The sequence below is a fragment of the Ceratotherium simum genome, chromosome 19, assembly GCF_057802395.1.
Source record: "Ceratotherium simum simum isolate JZ-2026a chromosome 19, ASM5780239v1, whole genome shotgun sequence".
NCBI classification, from domain to species: domain Eukaryota; kingdom Metazoa; phylum Chordata; class Mammalia; order Perissodactyla; family Rhinocerotidae; genus Ceratotherium; species Ceratotherium simum.
In genome coordinates, this window is record NC_141918.1 from 2,579,886 (window position 1) to 2,601,547 (window position 21,662).

The 21,662-nt window shown below is 42.3% G+C and overlaps 1 protein-coding gene across 1 annotated transcript in view; it reads right to left on the reverse strand.

Annotated features, from left to right (window-relative positions):
- The window catches only part of IMPG1 (interphotoreceptor matrix proteoglycan 1), a 115,266-nt gene that overhangs the window by 13,303 nt on the left and 80,301 nt on the right, over positions 1 to 21,662 (reverse strand). Inside the window, 2 exon segments of the mRNA XM_004422049.3 lie at positions 6,217 to 6,436; positions 9,202 to 9,734. Coding sequence (XP_004422106.2) covers positions 6,217 to 6,436; positions 9,202 to 9,734 — 753 coding nt within the window.

Here is a 21,662-nt window from a genome sequence, read left to right on the forward strand (position 1 = left end):
TGCTATGGCAGTGGAATAAGTACCCGGACCCTCCCAGAAATGCCTGCCTCTAACTCCTGCCCTGTCTGGAACAGCCCCTCCCTCCCTCCTCTGCCTGGGCCTACCGCCATCATACACTAAGGCATCATATACTCAATGTCACCCTCTAGCTGGGAAGCCTGCCACGGCATCCCCTCGCCTCTAGAATGACTTGCTCTCTCCTCTATGCTCCATAACATTTCTGTGCATATCCTGATTATAGTATTTGGCAGACTCATTATAGCGTTTTGTACACGCGTCTCTTTATCCTGGTAGGCACTTAGCTCCCTGAGTGCAGAGACGGGCTCGATTGACTTTTGGGTCCTGGTGCCTATAGTCGTGCCTGACTGGTGGCAGATAATCCCTAAGTGTTTACTGAGTGTATGAATGAACAAAGACCCAAATCATGGTTGCAGTATCATCTACTTGTCTAACGGTTCTGTAACAGCAAAGATGAGGGCTAGAAGGAGTAAGACGCTGGGAAATCTTCAATGGCTTAAGAAAAATATTCAACATTTGGACATATCGAGGAAAGCTGACCGCATGGTCTTCCACGCACGCTAGAGCACTTACAGTCCCACCTCGAACACGGGGATGTCCTGTGGGCCAATCCGGCCAGCCGCCTGCTTTTTGTGTGTGAGGAGGACTAGCTCTGAGCTAACATCCGATGCCAATCCTCCCCTTTTTTCTTGAGGAAGACTGGCCCTGGGCTAACATCCGTGCCCATCCTCCTCTACTTTATATGGGACGCCGCCACAGCATGGCTTGACAAGTGGTGCGTCAGTGTGCGCCCGGGATCCGAACCTGCGAACCCCGGACCACCGCAGTGGAGTGCGCGCACTCAACTGCTGCGCCACCGGGCCGGCCCCAGCCGCCTGTTTTTTACAGCCTGAGATGGTTTTTAGGTTTTTAAATGGTTACATAAGCACCTACATTATATCCTCGATTTTACCTTTTGGCTTGCAAAGCAGAAAATATTTACTATCCGGCCTTTAAGAAACACTTTGCTGACCCCTAGGAGGCAATAATTTTGTTTGACTTACCATTTACTATTGATTATGGCATTTTATAACTCGATAAAATTACAAGTTGTCCTATAGAAATGGATAAGATACAGTGATTGTGTTTTCTGTTTTGTATTTAGCTTAACAATCTTATTTCTGGCTATATAAAATCTTTGTTTCCATATCCTCTTTAAACCAGATTTGTCATTCTAACGATTCCCATATTAATGAGTTAAATAAAACTTTGACGTATGCTCGCTATTTGTCAATTATGACAATTGACAATTTGACAATTATGTTTTTCATATTTTGAGGGTTATGCTTTGATAAGGGCTGCGGGAGGTGACGGGGTGGGGGTGGGGTAGGGGGGTAGGTCTGGTGGCTCCCAGCCTTGGGGAAGGCGGGCCGTGAGGCAGGAGACCCTCCAGTGTTGTGTGGCCTTGTTCTGAGCTCCTGTGTTTCCTCAGAAGGTGGGAAAGGGGTAAGACACCCAGGAACTCAGTTTTGCTATATTTGGCCATCCTGGCTGGGCAAAGGTTAAAATGATAGGAGGCCTTCTCCATTGTCCAAGGATAGATCCTTGGGGTTCTCACCCAGAGACAAGCTGGTGTTTATTCCTGACATACAGCATTTCCAGCAGTTGCCCCTTTTCTTTCTAAAGATTTCCCCTTTTGATTCCTTTTGAGGGAGAGTTTTCTTGACAAATTGGACCAGCACCAATGAGTTCAAGCAAATATTCACAAGATCAAACCTGAATCTGGGAGGTTTCTTGTACTTGCTAAGGTGACCTTCTGATATTATCTGGCATTTTGATTATCCATGCCCCTCGGACCTCTCTTACTACCTGCTGAGGAGTGGGCACAATTGTGTGTCAGCCCAAGCCTTAGACACTAGACAAGTCCACGCCAGCAAGAGTGCCAGGGGCTGTGTAAATTGGAAGTTGAGTCCCTATTCTGCAGGAACCTGAAGGGATTATCTTCATTTGGGGTCCGGGACCTGAGAGGCAGCTCAATCGGTTGGTTGGTTGTACTAGGAGAATGTTATAATCAGCTCGTCTGTCAATCATCATGACAACTTACACTCAAATATACCACCAAAAGAAGAAAATCTGGATCAGCCAGTCACGCTGAAAAACTAGGAACAAAATAGCTGTCATATTCTAGATTAAAAGGAAGACAACTATTGAAAATCATCTGCATATTTTCCCTTAATTTGTTTTAAAATCTAGACACCCATTTCTTCTATAATCAAAGTACTAATTTTGTACATATTTCCCCAGACTAATATTGTACAGGAGAACTGATGCTAGAAACACATTACTGTAACTGTACAGGTTTTTTTTTAGAACAGCGTTTTAAATTTCAGGTCCAAGAGTTTTAGAAGATATGCAAATTCATAGAAGTAAGAACTTGACTGTGTTCCGAAGCAATGGTTGTGAGTGTTTTGGGTTTTGGGATTGTCTCTGCCTGGACTGGAACAGGCTGTGAACAGGGACGAGGAGCTGTGAATAATGTGAGAATGAGGGTGGGTCTGTCTGAGTGGGTCCCTGACCTCGGCAGGTTCTCGGGTGGCTGCCTCCCTCTCCTCAGCAGCCACCACCCTCCGTGGTAGCTCTGTCTACTGCCGCTGACACCCGCGAGGCTAGTGTCCTGCCCCTCCAGCTCTGGTGCCTACAGAGATTCCTTCCTTGACCAAACTCTACTCAGGCTCCTCTGAAATGTTCAGCTCGGCCTCGACTCTTGGACTTCCATGTTCGTCTCTTCTTTGTCCAATTTTAGCAAGAATCCTGCTAAGTTGGTTTAGTTAGAATCCCCCATCCTCCATATCTGATCACCCTCGATATCTAACCGGGTTCCTCATTCCCTCCCACCCCAGGTGATATCTGATTGCCCTGACCTGCCTTCCAAAAGAATCCCGTGAGGTCAGTTTAGCCAGAATCCCCCTGACTCCTGATGTTTCCTCTTAGTAATTTTCACCCCCGAGACCCCCACTCTGCTGCGTGGCTAGGAACTTCCACTTGCCCCTGCTGTATTTGGGTGGAGTTCACTCTCTTCCCCGCTGCACCCATGGAGCTGGTCCCCTTGGATAAAGTCTTCCTTGCTGTCTCTAACAAGGCTCATGAATAATTGTTTCTTCAGCAGTGCTGGTTGTCTCTGTGGCTGCTGCAGGCTGTTCAGCCCCCATGCCACCAACCACCACAGGCCGTCTCACTGCCCAAGACCAGCCCCAGCGGGGCTAGAATTCCCTGCAGTAATCTCTCCTGCGACGTTCTCTCTTCTGTTCAGGCACCAGGACTCAATGAAATGGGATTTCAAGGAAAACTCAGTGCTGTCTTCAATATGGGGTCATTCCTTAGTGATTCCCAGACTCACAGGAATTTGCAACTAAGTGTGGCGTATCAGAAAGTGCTCGTGAGAAAGTCTTTCTGAATGGAAAAGGCGTAGCTCTCATCCCAGCATTGCTCTAAGATGTCCCTCTTTGGCCACACTGCAGGTTCCTTTGGGCAGGGACCGGCTTCCATACATGGACGTGTTACGCGGTGCTGGATGGATGCTTGTTGTTTTGGATTAAGCATGTAGAAGATGGTCAAGGTCCGATCATCAACCACTTGCTGTTACAAGTGGGTGAATCCACCCTTTGTCTTTGGTGGAATAACTGAAGCCGGACCCCTAGCTATGCGTGAGGGAGCCCCCTCCACTCCTCGTCTGTTCCTCCCTGCCTGCTCATACTGTCTCCCCCCGACCCCATTGATTGGAAGAAACGCTTTTGGGGACAGGCTGGCACAGTGACTTCTCACTATAAATAGAACTCTTTTTTGATATTGGATTTATCCATTTTGAATGATATAGAGGAATTCATAAAGTTCATTGTTGCTTAGTTTTAACTTTTTAAAAATCCATATGTGGCTTTCTAACTCTGCTGTCCTCAAACCCTTTGCTTCAGGCATCACTCATGTCCTAGCTGGCTCACTATAGCCATTTCTTGGCTGACCTCTCCCATTCATTCATTCATTCATTTATTCATTCTTCTATGAGTTTTCAAAGCATTAAAAATTCAGATTTTTTCCCTTTCCAAGTATCTAGTAAGAAATCAAGTAAGGTAATTTCCCAGGTTGTCCCGTGCACTCCGGCATTTGCTGACTGTTCTACCATTAAAGGTATAACTTGGACATGTCCCCCACAGCACACTAGGTGGCCTGCAGGCATTTCTTGGACAGCTTGGTATAAATTTGGCTCCAGTAGGGACTGAAACTGATGTTAGAATCATCTCATTTCTATTGCTATTGGCTTCTTAGAGGAAAAGCTACACAGCCGAACTGTTCACAAAAAATTAGTGAAAGTAATTTCAGTTCCAACCTCCACACAAATACCTCAATACCTCGTCATGGTACTTTTCATTATTCTCACTGGTCGCCTACCAGGTCACAAGTTATTAGTCAAGTTAATAATGACGATGTTGCAATATTAAATACTAGCATTTATTAGTCACTGTGCCAAGTGTCATGCTAAGTGTTGTAAACATTCTTTTAGTTAATCCTCGCACCTGTTCCTATCTCTGTTTTCCAGCTGTGGAAACTGAGTGCCGTGTTAGCACACAGGACTGACATTCAGAACTCTGGCCTTCCAAGGTCATCGCTATGCTGTGCTTCCTTCCAGCATCACCAGAGTCCCTTATGCTCCCGTACAATGCACTGCCGGTTTCCTGCCCTCTTTCTAAGGCACTGCTTAAGTGGCATCAACGTTGAGAAGCCTGTATCCACAGCAGCAGACCCGAGGTCTCCCTGCCTCAACTTGGCTCCCTACACTTACCTTCTCCTATTGTTGGATGGGTCTCTAAGTAGACTGTCCACTCCCTGGGGGAGGAAGGAAGGGAGTGGACTGGGCCCTCACCTCCCTTATGTTTTCCAAGTTCTCCCTATACACATCCCTGTGTTGTTTTCAACGGCCTGAAGAAATCCACCTCCTGATCTTAACCGGCAGGCCCCCATTCCTTCTCAGAGCTGAGGTAGTTTTCAGGGGAAGAGGTAGTATCTTAACAGCATTTAGGAGGTCTCTGACTTCTTAGGGGTCCAGAGGGCTTCCTGAGCAGCCCCTTCAGAGGTCAGCGCTCCAGGCTCAGTGCCTAAGGGCGCTCTGTCTTTTTAATGATCTTGTTTACTAAGGTAGGAGGCAATTTTCTTCAAGTTGCTTAAAGTCCTCCTCTGTCAAGGATAAGTGTCTCCCAACTGAGCCGTTTTTGTTTGCATTTTGCCCAAGGCCTTTTCCCTCTGCCTTCATTGTGAGTCCACAGAAGCCAAAGAGGATGTTCAAGATTCACCCTGATAATTCATAGCCAATTAGGAGGCTTTGTTTTGAGCCTGACTGGAAGGTAGTTGGCAGTAGACTTGGAGCCTTGCCCCCTTGAACTCCAGGGAATTAAAAAAACTTCCTTCAGTTGGTTAGAAAACAGAATTTTGAAACTAATAGTGGAAACGGTTCCCAATTTGGGCATAGCTGGTTACAACGGTACATACACTAGGCTTTATTAGCAGCACAAACGTTGGCTTTCTGTTATGTAACCTTTGGCTAAGCCCCCATATCTCGAAGAGTTTTCTTCACATCTAACTCTGCTTTGCTTTAATCTGCACATGGAAGTTGATCTAAGGTATACAAACGGAAGGGACATTATTTTCTTCTTTCTTTGGTGATGGTGAAGTGGCTTTTGCCCAAGCTTGCATTTTGGTCTAATGATTATTTTTCTTTCCTCAGGTCGTTGTCCGTTTCATCCTGAATTGTCTTCTGAAGCGTGATTCGATAGTTAACTATGACTGGAAGGTTTGTTAGGTAGAAACCTTCTGGGTTGTTGCAATTCACTGAGAAAGTGCTTTTGACTTTTAGGAGAATGTAAATTAGCACGGCTGTGGGCACCATTAAAAAAACACAACTCTTAAGCACAGAGAAAGATTTGTTCTGAGGGACATTAGAGCTCCCAGATGGTGAGCCAAGAGGTCTGCTGGTTCTTTGCTGTTGGATGGAGGAAAACTTGCGCCTGCCTGCCTCAGGACTCGGCCTTTCTCATGGGCTGATCTATAGCTTCCAAAAGCTTATTTTATCAAGTGTGATTTTAATCTGACTTTTGTTGAACTGCACACTTAAACAAACAAACAAACAAACAAACAAAACACTCCCACAAGCTCTCGGTTGGATTCTTTCACCTGGTTCAATGTCGAGCGAGTAGCTGTCTATTTCCAGATCAAGCTGTCGTGCTGCCGCCAAGCGAAAATCCTCCAAGACCCCGTGCACAGCCTTGGTGAGGTTATAGGGCACCGACCTGGCGAACCTCACTCTGCTGTTCACGATCACACTCCCGTTTCTGAAGTTCAGTATTTCGAGTTGCTTAAATCCCGTAAGATTGGATCGTAGATATGGAACCAGCTGCAAAATCAAAGATGGTTTACTCTTAACTCTGTTCTAAGTGCTCAGCTGCTGCTAACCCATTTATACTCACTTTTCATTATCTGAAGCATAAATTTCAGTTCCTCTTTTATTGCTTTTATTTTTGTGTTTGGATTTAACGTGAGACCAGAAGACCACTAGTTAATGATCTCTTTGCAGTGATTAGGTCCCATATTTCCACCTTTCTATCTCTGTATTGAGATGGATGGGCAGTGGTTTTCTTCATGATGAATTGTGAGAACAGAGGATTTTTACAAATCCAGGCCAATGCTATCAGCAAAGCAGGAATGCCAGGTTCAGTTATTAAAAAAAAAAATCCAAGCAAATAAAAACATGTTCCAAGCATGGCATAGCAGTTACGTGTGTGCTCTCAGCTGCTGGCGGCCCGGGTTTGGATCCCAGGCGCGCACCAATGCACTGCTTGTCAGGCCATGCTGTGGCGGCGTCCCATATAAAGTGGAGGCAGATGGGCACGGATGTTAGCCCAGGGCCAGTCTTCATCAGCGAAAAAAGATGAGGATTGGCACAGATGTTAGCTCAGGGCTGATCCTCCCCCCCCCAAAAAAAGTTAAAAAAACAAAAAACAAAAAAACAAAACATGTTCCAAACTGAGCCCCAGAGCGGACTGACCTATGCCGGTGTAAATGGGACATCTATTTGGAAGCAACCAATCTGAAATGACCTATCGAAATACACAGCAGCCTGAACATGATCTTGTTTGTCTACGCAGGATACGTTTCACAGTCAACACAAATGTGGAGCCGTGGAAATAGCAGGGAACTGGCAGTCAGGAGACTTGGGTGTCAGTCCCAGAACTGTCCCTAACTAGCTGAGGGACATTCCTCAAGCCACTTAACCACTATGTTGTACCTCAGTGCTTATTTGAATCGTGAGGGAGAAAAAAAGTGGTTCCCTAAGGACCTTTTCCAAACTATACTTTAATAATCTCGAAAGTATGCCCCAGGGCAGCTTCCCACAGCTGCCTCTTGGGAGCCACAGCCATCCTTGAGACCATTGTCGGGAAGTGTTTGACACTCGGTGATGTCTGTCTTGTTCCTGGCCGTGAAAATGAGCCCCTCCTTCATGAACCAACACCTGCGAAGCCAGAAAGCACACAGGTGCAAACTGCAATCTCCCAGGCTGGGCAGACCTGCTTGTTCTTTGTCTTTGTCCCCCCCTCACCAGAATTTTGACTCTGACCCTGACCCACATTCTGATACCCTGATACCTGATACCACTCTGATAAAATTTTACGCAAAGTGTGGAACTTTTTTTTCCATCTGCTCTCTCCAGATTTCTCTCACTTACTTTGGCTGGGCTCATTCTTCGTGTCTTAGCATTGCTTGGCCTCTGGTGGGATTTCCATGTCTTCACCTAGTGTGCAGATGACTAGCTCCTCCCTTCTCCCAAATCCATTCTCCTTTTCCCCATGGGAAAGAGGCTGTCTAGCTGGAGACCACATTTCCCAGCCTCCCTTGCAGCAAAGTGTGGTCATGTGACCGATGGAATATGAGTGGAAGAGATGGGGGCAACTTTGATATCACTTGCCTACGAAATTGCTTTTCCTGGGCTCCCCTCTTTCCTCTTCTCACAAGTGGAAACAGAGATGTACCAGTGACCCAGCTTTCACTATATGAATGAGGAAACACCCTTGGGGTTGGCAGAGTTACAAGAGAGAAGGCATGTGAGTCTCTGGATGACATTGTAGAGCAAAGCTGTTCGACCCACCAAGAGAAAGAGACATAAACTTGTTTCTTACTTAAGTTACTGTGTTTTTGATCTCTTCATTATGGCAGCTTAGCGTGTACCCTAATTAATACACCTGGGCAAGGTGCACTGGGACTCTGTCCCTGACATTGTCCCAGTATCTACTTACCTCATTGTGGAGTGGGGGGGGCGGGGGGCGGGTGGTGGTGGTGGTGGTGGAAAGATGGCATAAAGTCTTCCTTTAAAGTTCACTTGAAGAATTGGTTTTTATGTGGTTTTAATTTGCATAATAATTTAATTTATATGAAGCTTACAAATATTTTTTCAGTTATTTTCAGAAGTTTTGCAATCTGTGTGATATATATTGGGTACTTGACTTTCATTGGCTGGGAGAAGTATCACACAGTTCAGTATTTCTTATTGTACATGTAGAAACAAAATAAATGTGAGTTTTCAGGATGTTTTTGTGTATAATCAAAGATATATGCCATCATGATCATCTTCTCACTTTCTTTATTAGGGATCAGGAATGATAAGCCATTTAGCCACTTTTTAGGTTTACAGGAACTTAAGGGAAACTAAAAAAAGGAGCCCTTACCCCTGAGCTCTCAGCCCACTCTGTGCTGGACCATTCTAGCTTTGTACCCTTTGTCAGATGGCTGGAAAATAGCTTGTGGCATTATAACTTAGTGGAATTACAAAATTCCACTCATATTGCTTTTAAATTTCAAGTTCAGTACTTGAGTGGCTATGTATTATTCCTGGGAAAACTAATTTAGGAAGAACTATAATGAAAAGATCTTAAGGATAAATTTGTTCCCATGAGGCTGGGCAGCAGTGTCTGTTGGACTCACAACTCACTTGCTTATTGGATCTGAATCCATCTCAACACTCTAGCTGAATGCCTTCAGCAACAGTTATCTCAGAGGCTTGTCTCTTCCAACCTGCGTTGCTCAAGATAGCCAGTGATTATATTATAAAGTAACAACAAAACAAGAAAGAAGAGACACAGAGAATTGGAAGCAGTGCCCACTCACCAGCTGTGTGAATCGTTTCTCCAGAGCTTGATACTCTGGAGAGCTCTTGTTGAATAGATCACTAGAGAAGGGCATGTTAGCGACGCGCAGACTGAAGAACACTACCAGCTCCTGGCCCCGGGTGGCGACGGTCATAGAGCTAGTGGTGATGTACTGTAGAGTTGGAATGGGAGTGGTATTCTCCAAGAAGTGAGCCGGGGTGGAAACGTATCCACTGAGTTCTGGTGCCTTGGCGGAGGCAGGCGAGTGCGACAGTTCCATTCCATCTAAGTCTCTGGCTGTATCTTGGCTGAGTGCACTTACCCTGCTGTCTTCTGAGGAAGCAGGTGATCGTGAACTTTCCAGAGCCGATTGGCTGATGGCAGAATAATGTTCCGTGGGGAGGGTCAGCCCGGGGATTTGTACTGTCTGGCTAATGGACGTTATGTCTGTGGCACTTGGATCAGCCAGAGAGAAGATGCTCGAAGCAGTAAAGAAGGGCAGAGTTTCTGATAGGGAGGTGGAGGCCACAGCAGGTGGAGACCAAGAGCCGTCTGCAGAGGAAGCTCCTGAGACGGATTCATTATGTCCACATATTTCCCCAAAGAATAGAGAGCAATAAAGAAAATCCAAAGTTAAACTTAACTTAAAAAATGCATTTTCATTGATTATTTTAATATCATCTTTTAAAAAACAAGAAATTGGTACAGAAAGGGCAAGCAGCCCTGTGTCCAAACCTAGGCAGACCGCCTGGGTCCCTGGACTCATTTTCCTCAGGCCCAGTACTTCTGGGTAGATGAGGCTTAAAGAACAACAGTGACCCAGAATTTCTGGAATTACTACCCAGCCGCATACAGCACACCTAGGGACCAGTTGGTAAGAACAGACTATGTCACAGGTGGTGCCAAATCACAGACGGCATTGGGATAGTTTTGGACTCCACATCTCCAGTCGGAACTCCCAGCCAATTAGCTGTGCAGTTTTGGCCCTGAGATTTTACTCATCTTCCAATCTTGCAAGCCTGAATTTTATGCAATTGGATTTTTTGAATCCCAGTTATCACATTCTGCTGGTTTTACCAATTAAAATTTAAATTACGCTTTCCCAAAATTGGATAATCTGACTGAATATCTTGTGAATTTGCAAAATGATATTGAGAGAGTAAAAGTGTGAACTTCACATTGACCATACAACTTGCTAAATATTTGATAATATTTAAAGATTTTTGTCGCTTTTGCATGATTATACCTCAATAACTTCTGCCACTGCTTTGCGTTGCTCTCCTGGGTAAGGAGGCATTGATCTACTGCAGTCCACTCCTTTTTCAGTGCAAAATTAAAATCAATAAGTATTTATGAACTAAGAAAGTGGTTATATGAAACTTTCAGATAAAGAGATTGGTGGGTTATTAAAATACTCCAATAAACCTAAATCCAGAGCCACTGACAATATTTAAGGCATTAGGTAGATCAAAACAGGGAGCTTTCTGTGATTACTTCAGTGGCATTTTGGCAAATCTATGGGAAAGCTGTGCTGAGATCCAAAGGCTGAGCATGATGAATGGACTGTCTGGGTGCAGATATCATCTTTGGTCTCTCAGTCAGCTAATTTACTGGAGTGCAATCACCCGACTGAAACTGCAAGTGATAACAGCTCTGAAAGGTGGAATCATATTAGTTTTATTAGTTTCTTAAAATAAAACCTGCCTGTTGGTGAATTGTACTCAGATTTCAAAGAAGTGCCCTCTTTTCTCTCACCTGGGGAGGTTCCTATGTGTGTCTACCTATAATTCACTCAACTGTCAGAATGATGTTTCCTAACACCCAAGATCTCTCTGGATATACACTTGTAGTTTTATTCAAATCTCCATTGCTGTGGACTGAATGTTTGTATCCACCCCAAATTCATGTATTGAAGCCCTAATCTCCTATGTGACAGTATTTGTAGGTGGGGTCTTTGGGAGGTGATTAGGTCATGAGGGTGGAGCCCTTATGAATGAGATTAGTGCTTTTATAACAAAAGACACAAGAGAGATGATCTCTTTCTCTGCCATGGGAGGATACAGCAAGAAGGCATCTGTCCACAAACCAGAAAGAGGGACCTCACCAGGAACGGAATCAGCCTGCAACTCAATCTTGGACTTCCCAGCCTCTAGAACCGTGAGAAATAAATTTCTGTTGTTTAAGCCACCCAGTCTATGATATTTTGTTATAGCAGCTTAAGCTGACTAAGACAGCCATGGAAGGAGCTGGGATGAGTAAATTGAAAGGCTTCAAGTGCTCTCAGTGGTTTGATCTGACTTCTTTGTGCCATGGGGGAAATGCATCTGAATCTGTTCCTATGATGTGATCTCTGTGCTCCTCCAGAAAAGCGTTGGGAAAGAAGCATAAAGATGGACGTCTTCATCCTGCTCCTGGGCAGCATCTCATTAACCACACCTTTCTCACCATACAGACTAGCCAGAGTGAAATAGTCTGCTGCATTATGTCATGAACCGATAAAAATGAATTTCTAACTCTTTGCCTTTGTGACATCTTAACATTAATCATTCACATTCACAATAAACCTAACCAAGTTAGTTCACTGACGGAACAGTTGGCTATTTAAATGTAGGGTTGCTAGATGAAATACAGGATTCCCATGAGAATATAATGACACTAAAAAATTATTTGTTGTTTATCTGAAATTCAAATTTAACTAGTCATCTTGTATTTTTCTTTGCTGAATCTAGGAGCCCTATTTAAGTGTGATTTTTAAAAGACTCCTTCTACTCTCTCTTGGCTTGATATTGAAACTACTAAGGCTATAGTCAATTCCTTTGAAATAAAAATATCATCCAAACCTCACCACCACCTATAAATGTACTTTAAGTAATTATGTTTTCATCAGTTTCTTATGTGAAAATTAGACATGGCAGTGACCCAGGCCATTCCAAACTTTTTTACACTGCAGTGGATAAGACAAGCACTAAAAGCCAGGGCCATTCATTTTATCACACGGTATGCAAAATAAACAGACCCAAAAAACTGTGACCTTTAGCTGTTGTGATAGAGTGTGTGTGGGGTTCCCGTGAGAGTGCGAGGTATGCTTATACGGACGTGGGCATGGTGGGGGTGCTGGTCAGAAGCCCAGCTGCTGGGTGTAGAGTAAAAGGCTACTTTGGTCACTTTCTGGGCAGGAGACCTGTCCAAAAGCAAAGGCCATAGATGAAATGGTCCAACCCAAACTAGATGAACTCAGGGCTAGCTGAAGCCCAAAGTGAGATAAGCTGGTAAAGGGTGAAGATGGGTGCGGCTGGGGCAGCCAGAGGCCCCACCTGTAGCCAGAGAAAGGCAAAGCAGAAGATGAGTGAGGAGTGAGGGACAAGCGCAGAGGAAAGGCTATTTCAAATGCTGCTGGGAAGGGTCACATATATACATATACACACTAAATCATAAACATCAAGTGGTCGCCTATTTTATGTTTAAAAATCTAAAAAGAAAAGATTCAATAATCTCCTTTAGATCTTCAGGTGGCATGACCAGCAAGTTCTTCATTCTATATTAAACAAATCCATTCTTATTTATCATAAGAAAATTATCTTCCTTTTTGTCATATTATAGATATAGAACATAAATGCTTATTATTCATTCATTCATTCAACAAATAGGGATTGACAGCCTACTATGTGCCTGGCACCATTCCAGGTGCTGGGATGCATCAGTGAACAAAACAGATAAAAGTTTCTGGCCCCGAGGAGCTCATCATCTAGTGGAGGAAGATAGAAAATAAATAAAATAAACACAGAGAAATATATAGTATCCCAGGTGGTGATAAGTGCTCAGGAAGTAAAATGAAGCAGGAATGGGGGTGGGAAGGCTGGGTTTGCAATTTTATATAGGGTGGTGGCTGAAAATATAATATTTGAGCAAGTCCTGAAAGAAGTGAGAGGGTCTAGCCATGCAGCAAATGCAAATGAGAAAACAAAAGGAAGAAGGATATTTTTCATGTTCCAGAAACAGCTAGCTGGGAAGGCAGCATGGCTAGAACGGAGACCTATACTATCAATCAAGTGTGAGGGCGACTAAAGATATTTTCAAACACACAAAGTCTCAAAAAATTCCTCCCAGGCATCCATTCTTAGGATGTGTTTACCTGAAATGATGGGGTTAACCAAGAAATAGGAAGAAATGGGATATTGGAAAAAAGTTAGGGAAATCCCCAGGAAGACGGTGAAGGGGTCTCTCAGGGAGATAGGTACCACAGGTGTAAAAGGCAACCAGGGAAGATTGGATTAATCTCAAGAGACAGGTATATGGAAGGTTTGTATCACCAAGCCCTCTGCCATTGTACCAAATATTTTAACTTGGCAAAACTGCTGAAGGATGTGCTCCACAAAACGAGAGAGTAAGCCCCGAGAGAGAAGGCCTGAGATCTAGGGATCAGGGAACCAACGCAGGAGAAAGGCCAAGGAAATTCTAAGGAGGATAGCAAAGGGAAGTCCCAGGTGACAGTTGTCCAAAAGGCCTAGAGAGTAGCAGTCCAGAAAGAAAGAGAAGGAGGTCTCAGAAAATTGGAAGTGATGAGGTACCTGATGTGGAAAATTATACTGGAAATTTCAATGGAAAATTTGAGAAGAATTGGCAATAAGTACATAGAAAGACAACTACGCAAATGAAAAAAAAATCAAAGAAAACATTATCTCCAGGAAAACAGAAAGGAAACATAGAACAAATAGGTCAGCTGTGAATATATAATGTAAACTCTGAATATTGATTAAATGATAGTTATCACCATATTGAGGGGATTGTATTGTAAGAAACTGAAATCTTCATTTACAATAATAGAAAGTCAAAAAATAATGTATAAAACTGATGACTCAAAAGACACATATTATTGAAAAATATAGAAAGAGTAAATGCCAGAAGAAATAGTTACCTGAGTTAAAAGGGAGTACTTTTGGCAAGTGGAACTGCACAGTGGGGAGGTGTGACAGAGCAAAATGCTGTATTTGTCAGAAAACTTTAATATGATTTGACTTTTAAAAAAATTAAACTTTTTGTTTTAAGACAATCGCATCTTCAAACGCAGTTCTAAGAAATAACAGCGAACGGCATCAGTGAAAACGGCAGTGACAAACTCCCAAGTCAAGTTGCCCTCCACATTTGAAAGCTACAAGCAGCGAGAGGCTGTGATGTAATAAGAAATATATATTTGGTGTCAGCCTCCAGTTCCTGACAGCTCCTCAATTTCCAACACTTGGCCAGCAGCCGGGAAGGTGTGCAGTCAAACGAGTTCCTGGGAGAAACTGCGAGGTCTCTGCCTTCTCCCTCTGTGCTGAGCCCAAGGGGAGGGACGCAGGAAGTGCCCGCCAGTCCGTTTAGAACTGCCTCGTTGTTTTCTGGGGCTCCAGGGGACTTGAGAATGCTGAGCCCCATTGGCTCGCGGAGCTGGGCGATTTGAGAGCCACTCCCTCATGTGGCAGCCAGGAAAGTTGGGAACCCCTATTTATAGCTGGTTGATCAGAAGTACGAATGACAGGCTGGGACTTGCAACTGGCATCTGGAGTAGGGGGCAGTCTTGTGGAGCTGAGCTCCTTAACTGTGGGGTCTGCAGCATTTCCAGGTAGTTAGTGTCATAATTGAATTGTAGGACACCCAGTTGATGTGGAAAAACCCCTACATATTTGATAGCAGAAGTGCTGTGAATAGAGAGAGTTTTCCTTTTAGTAGCCAAGCCCTCCGGAGTCTTGGCATCCATAAGCCCTTCTTGAAACAATTATCTGATGATACATTCCGGACAACCAAAAGATAAATTCAAACAGAAAACTCAGGACTGTAGAAGCTGTGGTAGAAGGTTGAGAATGAGTCCATGTAAACCCATTTAAATATGGAAATCTGTCCAAGCAGCCAAGAGACTTGTGGTTGCAGGACGAATTTTAAATTTATAAACCATGACAATGGTAAAATACTCACCTAATTAACAAAACTTAGGATGTGGGAGAGTGAAGATGTCTGGAGTGTGAATATTGTGAAGATTTTATCTTTCATAGCAGTACATCAAAAATGCTGCCTAATGTTGATACATATAGTGCAAATGATAATGACGCCACATTAATATTTTAGGTAAATCTTTCTTCTTAGCCTTCAGGGATCTTTTAAGAATGAATATCTCATGAAGGAAGGAATATTTATCTGAAATTCAGCAATTTCTTGAGCGTCATTTAAGTTTCTTTTTCTTCTGTTAAAATCAAGTAAAATTAAATGTAGTCCATTTTATTAGAATGGCATTACAGAAAAATTCCATGTTTGTAAAAGTACTCCTATCTAGCCTATCATTTAAAATGTGTTGAGAGATATCTGGAATGATAGATATCATTTAGTTATTTCTCAGTAGCAAAATTTTAGCATCATTATTTTATTTTCCTTTTTTTGTAATTTTCTCCATCCTTTAACATTTTAAGTAATGAGCATGTATCACCTAAAAAAAATAAGGGTAAGTACTATTTTTAAAAAGCCTATTGTATAGTCACTCAACATAAATACACTTTTTTTTTTTTGGTGAAGTTTGAGATCTCCGAAATCTCTAATGTTATCTCTTCTGCTCCGTGGAATACATAAATACACATTACATAAATATACATTTACATAAATATACATTTTTAAAAGTTTTTCTCATAGATGTTATTGTTAGATTTTTGTAAACTTCAGATAAAAAAATAGCTCCTTGGGGGCCGGCCCCATGGCTTAGCGGTTAAGTGCGTGAGCTCCACTACTGACAGCCCGGGTTCGGATCCCGGGCACACACCAACGCACTGCTTCTCCGGCCATGCTGAGGCTGCGTCCCACATACAGCAACTAGAAGGATGTGCAACTATGACATACAACTATCTACTGGGGCTTTGGGGGGGACAAAAAAAGGAGGAGGATTGGCTCAGAGCCAGTCTTCCTCAGCAAAAAGAAAAGGATTAGCATGGATGTTAGCTCAGGGCTGATCTTCCTCACACACACACACACACAAAAAAGCTCCTTGGTTATCTGGGGTAAATGTGAAATTTCAAATGTGTTTACATAATTAAGTAAAAGTCTTAGAGACATCATAAAAACAAAAATATTTTACCACCAAATCTTTATTATTAATAACATTAAAATAACATCTGGATTAAAACTGAAACTGGTAGAAACTTAATTCCTAAACCCTGGAGGACTTCACTGGGCTTTCTTACTACTTTAGTTAGATGTTTCCAGGAGGTTATAGCCTCAAAATCTAGTCTTAGAATCTTGAGAGCAGGATTGAGGATGCAACGGGAAGAAACGAATACTTATTTGGCACCTGTTATGTTCTTGGTACTGTACAAGGGATATTTAAAAATTCTCCATTTACTTTAAGCCATTTTATAAGCTTCCAACTGATTCTACACCCTGCACTTGCTACTTGATGTGAATGATCGGAGTCTCTGAAGCATCTGTCTACTTACATCTTCTTAAGTGACTCAAAGGGTAATGAAGAGAGTTAGCCCAGGGCTGCAAAGATGAGCGTCCCCCTCGACCGGTGGGCCTCAGTGGAATGAAATGTGCATGTGTGTCTCTCTACATGTTAACATGGAGCATTCCTCTTCTCAAATCATCAAGCAAAGGCATATTTTTTTCTAGTTTAGTTTGTTACACTTTTCCCTCACTAAACAAAAATGCTGAATCCGTGAAATCGTAGACTTAAACCCTGCCTCATATAACATAAAAACGACAGAGCTCCGAGCTGCATCACACCTGACTACTTTCTCTCTTCGTCGTGAGTAACATGATCTCTAACAGCTTTCAATTTAGGGTCAGCCCTATATAAGGAAATGGTGAATGTGCATTTGGAAAAAGAGCCCGTCTATGTCTTTCCCTGGTTTGTTAGTGGCCTTAATAAAATTTGTATTGTCTTCTCTGAAGAAATGAACATTTTGGGACAAATGAAGTAATTGTCACATGGACTTGACATACAATGATGTTATAGCTTTTAATAGCATGGTCATAGTTCAATTCTGAATGGCTTATGAATTATTTATTCCAAGATTACTGAAAAGGTGGTGTTTTTCCAGTTTTGACTTGCAAAGTGAAATAATCAATATATTTTCTCTCTATTAATAACTTCATATGTATCTGAGGAAATAATAATGATTACAATTAAATAAAATGTGAATTTGGGACTGTGGAAGGCATACAAAACATTACATGGTATGGCAGTCAGCCTCTAAGATGGTTATCAATGATCCTTCCTGTTATTCATCCTCCTGTAGAGTCCCCTCACACTGCTTAGGGCTGCCTTCCATAGAATGCTATGGAAGTGATGATGTGTGATTCTGAGGCTAGGTCATAAAAGATATTACTTCTTCCAACTTGCTCTCTTGAATCAATTGTTCTGGAGGGAATCAGCTGCCATGTTGTGAGGACACTCAAACAGCAATGTGGAGAGGCTCTTATGAGGAAGAACTCAGGCCTCCTTATGCCCAATTTGCCAGATAAGTGAGTAAGTCAAGTCTTAAGAGGACTGTAGCCTCAGCTGACATCTTGACTGCAACCTCATGAGACACACTGAGCCTGAACCACCAGCTAAGTCATTCCTGGATTTCTGACCAGCAGAAACTGGGAAGGATAGTAAATGTTTATTGTTGCTTTCAGCCACTAAGTTGTAGAGTCATTTCATATGCAGCAATAGACAACCAATACACAAAGAAACCCTTACAGACCTGGCGCTGCAGGATTTGACTCTTGCTTTCATCAGAATGCCACAAAGAATCTGGCTTTTGGTTTAAGATAGTTATTTTAAGATATATCTTTCTTATTATGCAGGAATGCATCACAATTTACATAAAATATGCTGAAAGGTTTTATCAGTATTCTGATCTGCAATGGGAACATTACATGCCAACCTATTTACAGGGAAGCTTTCTGAACAGGGTGTTTTTATTTAAGGAAGGAAGAAGGGGAACAGTGAGCAGAAAGAAGGACAGAGAGACAGACAAAGATTGTACATTCAGGAACATGGTCTCTAATTCTGGTTTTGCCTCTCTGAACTGCATTTACTTAATCTAGGCTGCAGTAGTACCTTCATGCCAGGTGCTCTCAACCCAGTCAACTGACTACCTCCTTTTTCTACTGAATATTTCTAATACCCCCTTTATGATCCTGAAATTAGCTTAATCAAGAATATAACCAAGCTAACACACACTTTCCAAAAAGTTGATGCATTGTTCAAACTGTACCTTAAAGGAGAAATAAAAGGAAAATAATTTATTATAACATAATATGTATTTCAAAAGGCATTACAGTTAGATGCTTGTACTTATATGTAAATATCCATAAATATCACTGTGGATTCCACAGCTACAGAGGCAGACTGATTCAGATGTATTGGCCACATAAATACCATGGTCAGCACTGTCATCAGAGAAGTAAGTGATTTTCTGAAATGGTGGTTAACACTTCAGTAAAGTTCAAACAAAACAAAATACAATCTCTCCTTAATTTACACATTAGTTGCATTCCCAGAAAACTTGGGTTAAATTAAAATTTTGAAAAATATACTTTGCAAATTATTCTTATATGAAAAAAGAAGTGTCAGGAAAAAATGAGGAAGACTAAATGTCTTATCTCGTGCACCTTCCAGGTCATCTGACTCCCAGGGGCCTTTTATTGTCTGTGCAATCTGTTAGCTGTAGTGTACGTACAGTAATGCAAGCTATTATTGTCCACAGAAAGGCAAAGGACTCTCATCAGATGGAATATAATTGAGCATTTCCCAGTGGATATTGACCAGTGTTGCATATATTTGTAAATTTGTTTCCTCATTTCTAGTTGCTGATTGTGTGTTGTTTGGATTTTCCTTCAAACTGGTCATCATATCTTACTTGTTCCGTCATTAGTTAATTTGTTAAACACAATATTTGACACATGTTCATCTTATAATTTTATGAGTCATGATTTTACCTTTTAATAAAGTTTTACTTTAACAGGAGTTAAAGTCTAGGCTTAGAAGTTTATAGTCTTTTTTTTCACATACATGAATGTCTGGCAAGATATACAAAAATCTTGTTGGAAGCAGATGAATTCTTTGTTGTATAGTATTGTCCCGTGTGTTACAGGATTTCTCTTCCCACTAAGCATCAGCAGTGCCCTCGCATTATTGTAGTGACCAAAAAGTGCCCCTCGCCCAAATTTGCCAGGCATATCCTACAGGGCCATATGGCCCCCTGAGAATTACTGCCGACAAGGTTGAACCTGACCTGAGCGTCACCAGAGAATAGCTATGGTTGAGAACTGCCACTCACCTCAACCCATTGCTTTCTGAAATCTCCCCGCCCTTTTTTCTTCTGGGAAAGGGCTAACTGCAAAGAATCACCCTTCCTCATAAGACTTAGATTCTAAGCCTCGCTGTCCACTCTTTCTCCTGACTCCTGCAGGACTCACAGACGACTCCCTTGCTGAGCTGCCAGCTTCTTTTCTTTGAGACATTTCTCACTAATGAACGTTCTCTCTATTGTAATAGTCTGATTAAAATTGTGTCCTTAGTTGTCTGGTACATTTTGTTTTACACACTGCTCTAACTTTACCGAATTATATGTATGTACGCATTCTTCATTCATTCTCCAAATCAATCATCCCTCAAACATTTATTGAACAATTACTATGTACCAGCATAAGACGGTCATTTAAATAAATTGCTAGAGATGCATTTATGGTTCTTCTAAAGGTATGTTGGCTTAAAATCAAGGACAAGAGACTCAAACCCAGAGAAGAGAAATTTTTCAGTTAATCCAATGATCATTTTTATAGAGAATTAGTGAAATCATTGTTCAATAGTTTGCTGGAATTCTACTTTTTTCTAAAATTAAACTTTCTGTACATTCAAGAAAGCATGGAAGAAGAGTAAAAAAGCATTGGACTTGGACCATTTGATTCAATTCTGCTTTTACTTCACTCAATCATTCATTCATTTAACAAATATTTATTGCATTTTGATTTGTGCCAGGCATTTTACTAGGTCATAATAACAGCTCTCTCTATCTTTTATTTTTTAAGGAAGATCAGCTCTGAGCCAACATCTGATGCCAATCCTCCTCTTTTTGCTGAGGAAGACTGGCCCTGGGCTAACATCCCATGCCCATCTTCCTCTACTTTATGTGGGACGCCGCCACAGCATGGCTTGAGGAGTGGTGCCTAGGTCCGCGCCGGGATACAAATCTGCGAACTTGCCTCCATAGTGGAGCACACTAACTTAACCGCCACGCCACCGGGCCAGCCCTAACCAGCTCTCATTTTTTAATTACTTTGTATATACCAGGCACAGTTCTAAGCATTGTGCATATTAACTAAATCTACAAGAACACCCTGAGATAAGTACTATTAAGACCATTTCACAGATGGAAAACTGAGGCACAGACAGAGGTTAAGTAACTTGCCCACTGCTGCAAGTGGTCGAGCTGCGGTTTGGGCGCACACAACCAGACTCCAGAACCCACTGCACTGCACTGCTGGCGCAAGTGGGGAACTCAACAGACCACGCCTTTGTCTTCAGGGAACTTTCGGTCTTCAAGCATTGGCCATATAATCACAAGTGTGCCAAGTGCTGTGAAAGAGGACAACCAGGGTGCTTTGGGAGGCACAAGAGGGAGACTCAACTTTCATTAGCTGATAGGTCCGTGTTTGTGAAATGAGGCTACTAAGACCTGCCCTGCTGGCTTTAGGGAAGTGGTGAAAAGCAAAGCCAAACGTGATATAAGAAAGCAAATTTTAGCGAGTGCAATTCTTTGAACCACAAGCTGTGATCAGTTAGTGTACAAACTGATGTACATTGGAGATGCCAGTCTGGCTTCAGCAGAGAGTCTCTTCAGAGAACGACCTTAAGCAATCTTATTTGTGAACTGCTAAGATCAAAGTAACTGTTATTTTTAAAATAATGCAAACATTTCAGTGCAAATTTGGAAAATTGTTTATTTCACAAGAAGTTTTCATAAGAACATCATAAAAACACTGAAGGTACTTTTAATGAGGATTTTCTTAACTGTAATAAATATTCAACAGTTTAAATGAAAACAAAGTTGATTTAAAAATCAAACATGCATGCTAAAGGATGATCAGAGACTTGGTTTTTATGTGGAGTTGCTTTTCTACCAATAAATGAAAGAAATGCAGCATGGATAAGAATTTTAGAGGAATGCTGCTTTTTCTTTTGGGAAAGTAGGAAGCTATAAAATCACAAGTGAATTGGATCTAAAATGGAGCATCTCGACTGGCTTAGAAATGCTGGTGCCAGGAACATATCCTGCCTGAGGGCAGACCCAGGGCCTTCCATTTGGGAGCCCACTGCATAGGGGTCTGCACATGCCCAAGAACGACTTGTGTTTGGTCTGTGAATGAGAAGCTGACAAGCAGGGGTCAGGCAGCAGTGGTCGTCACTTGTGTGCGCCAAGCTCCTAGAGCAGGCAGAGAAGATGTGTTATAAAACAGGGGTCTGGCCAG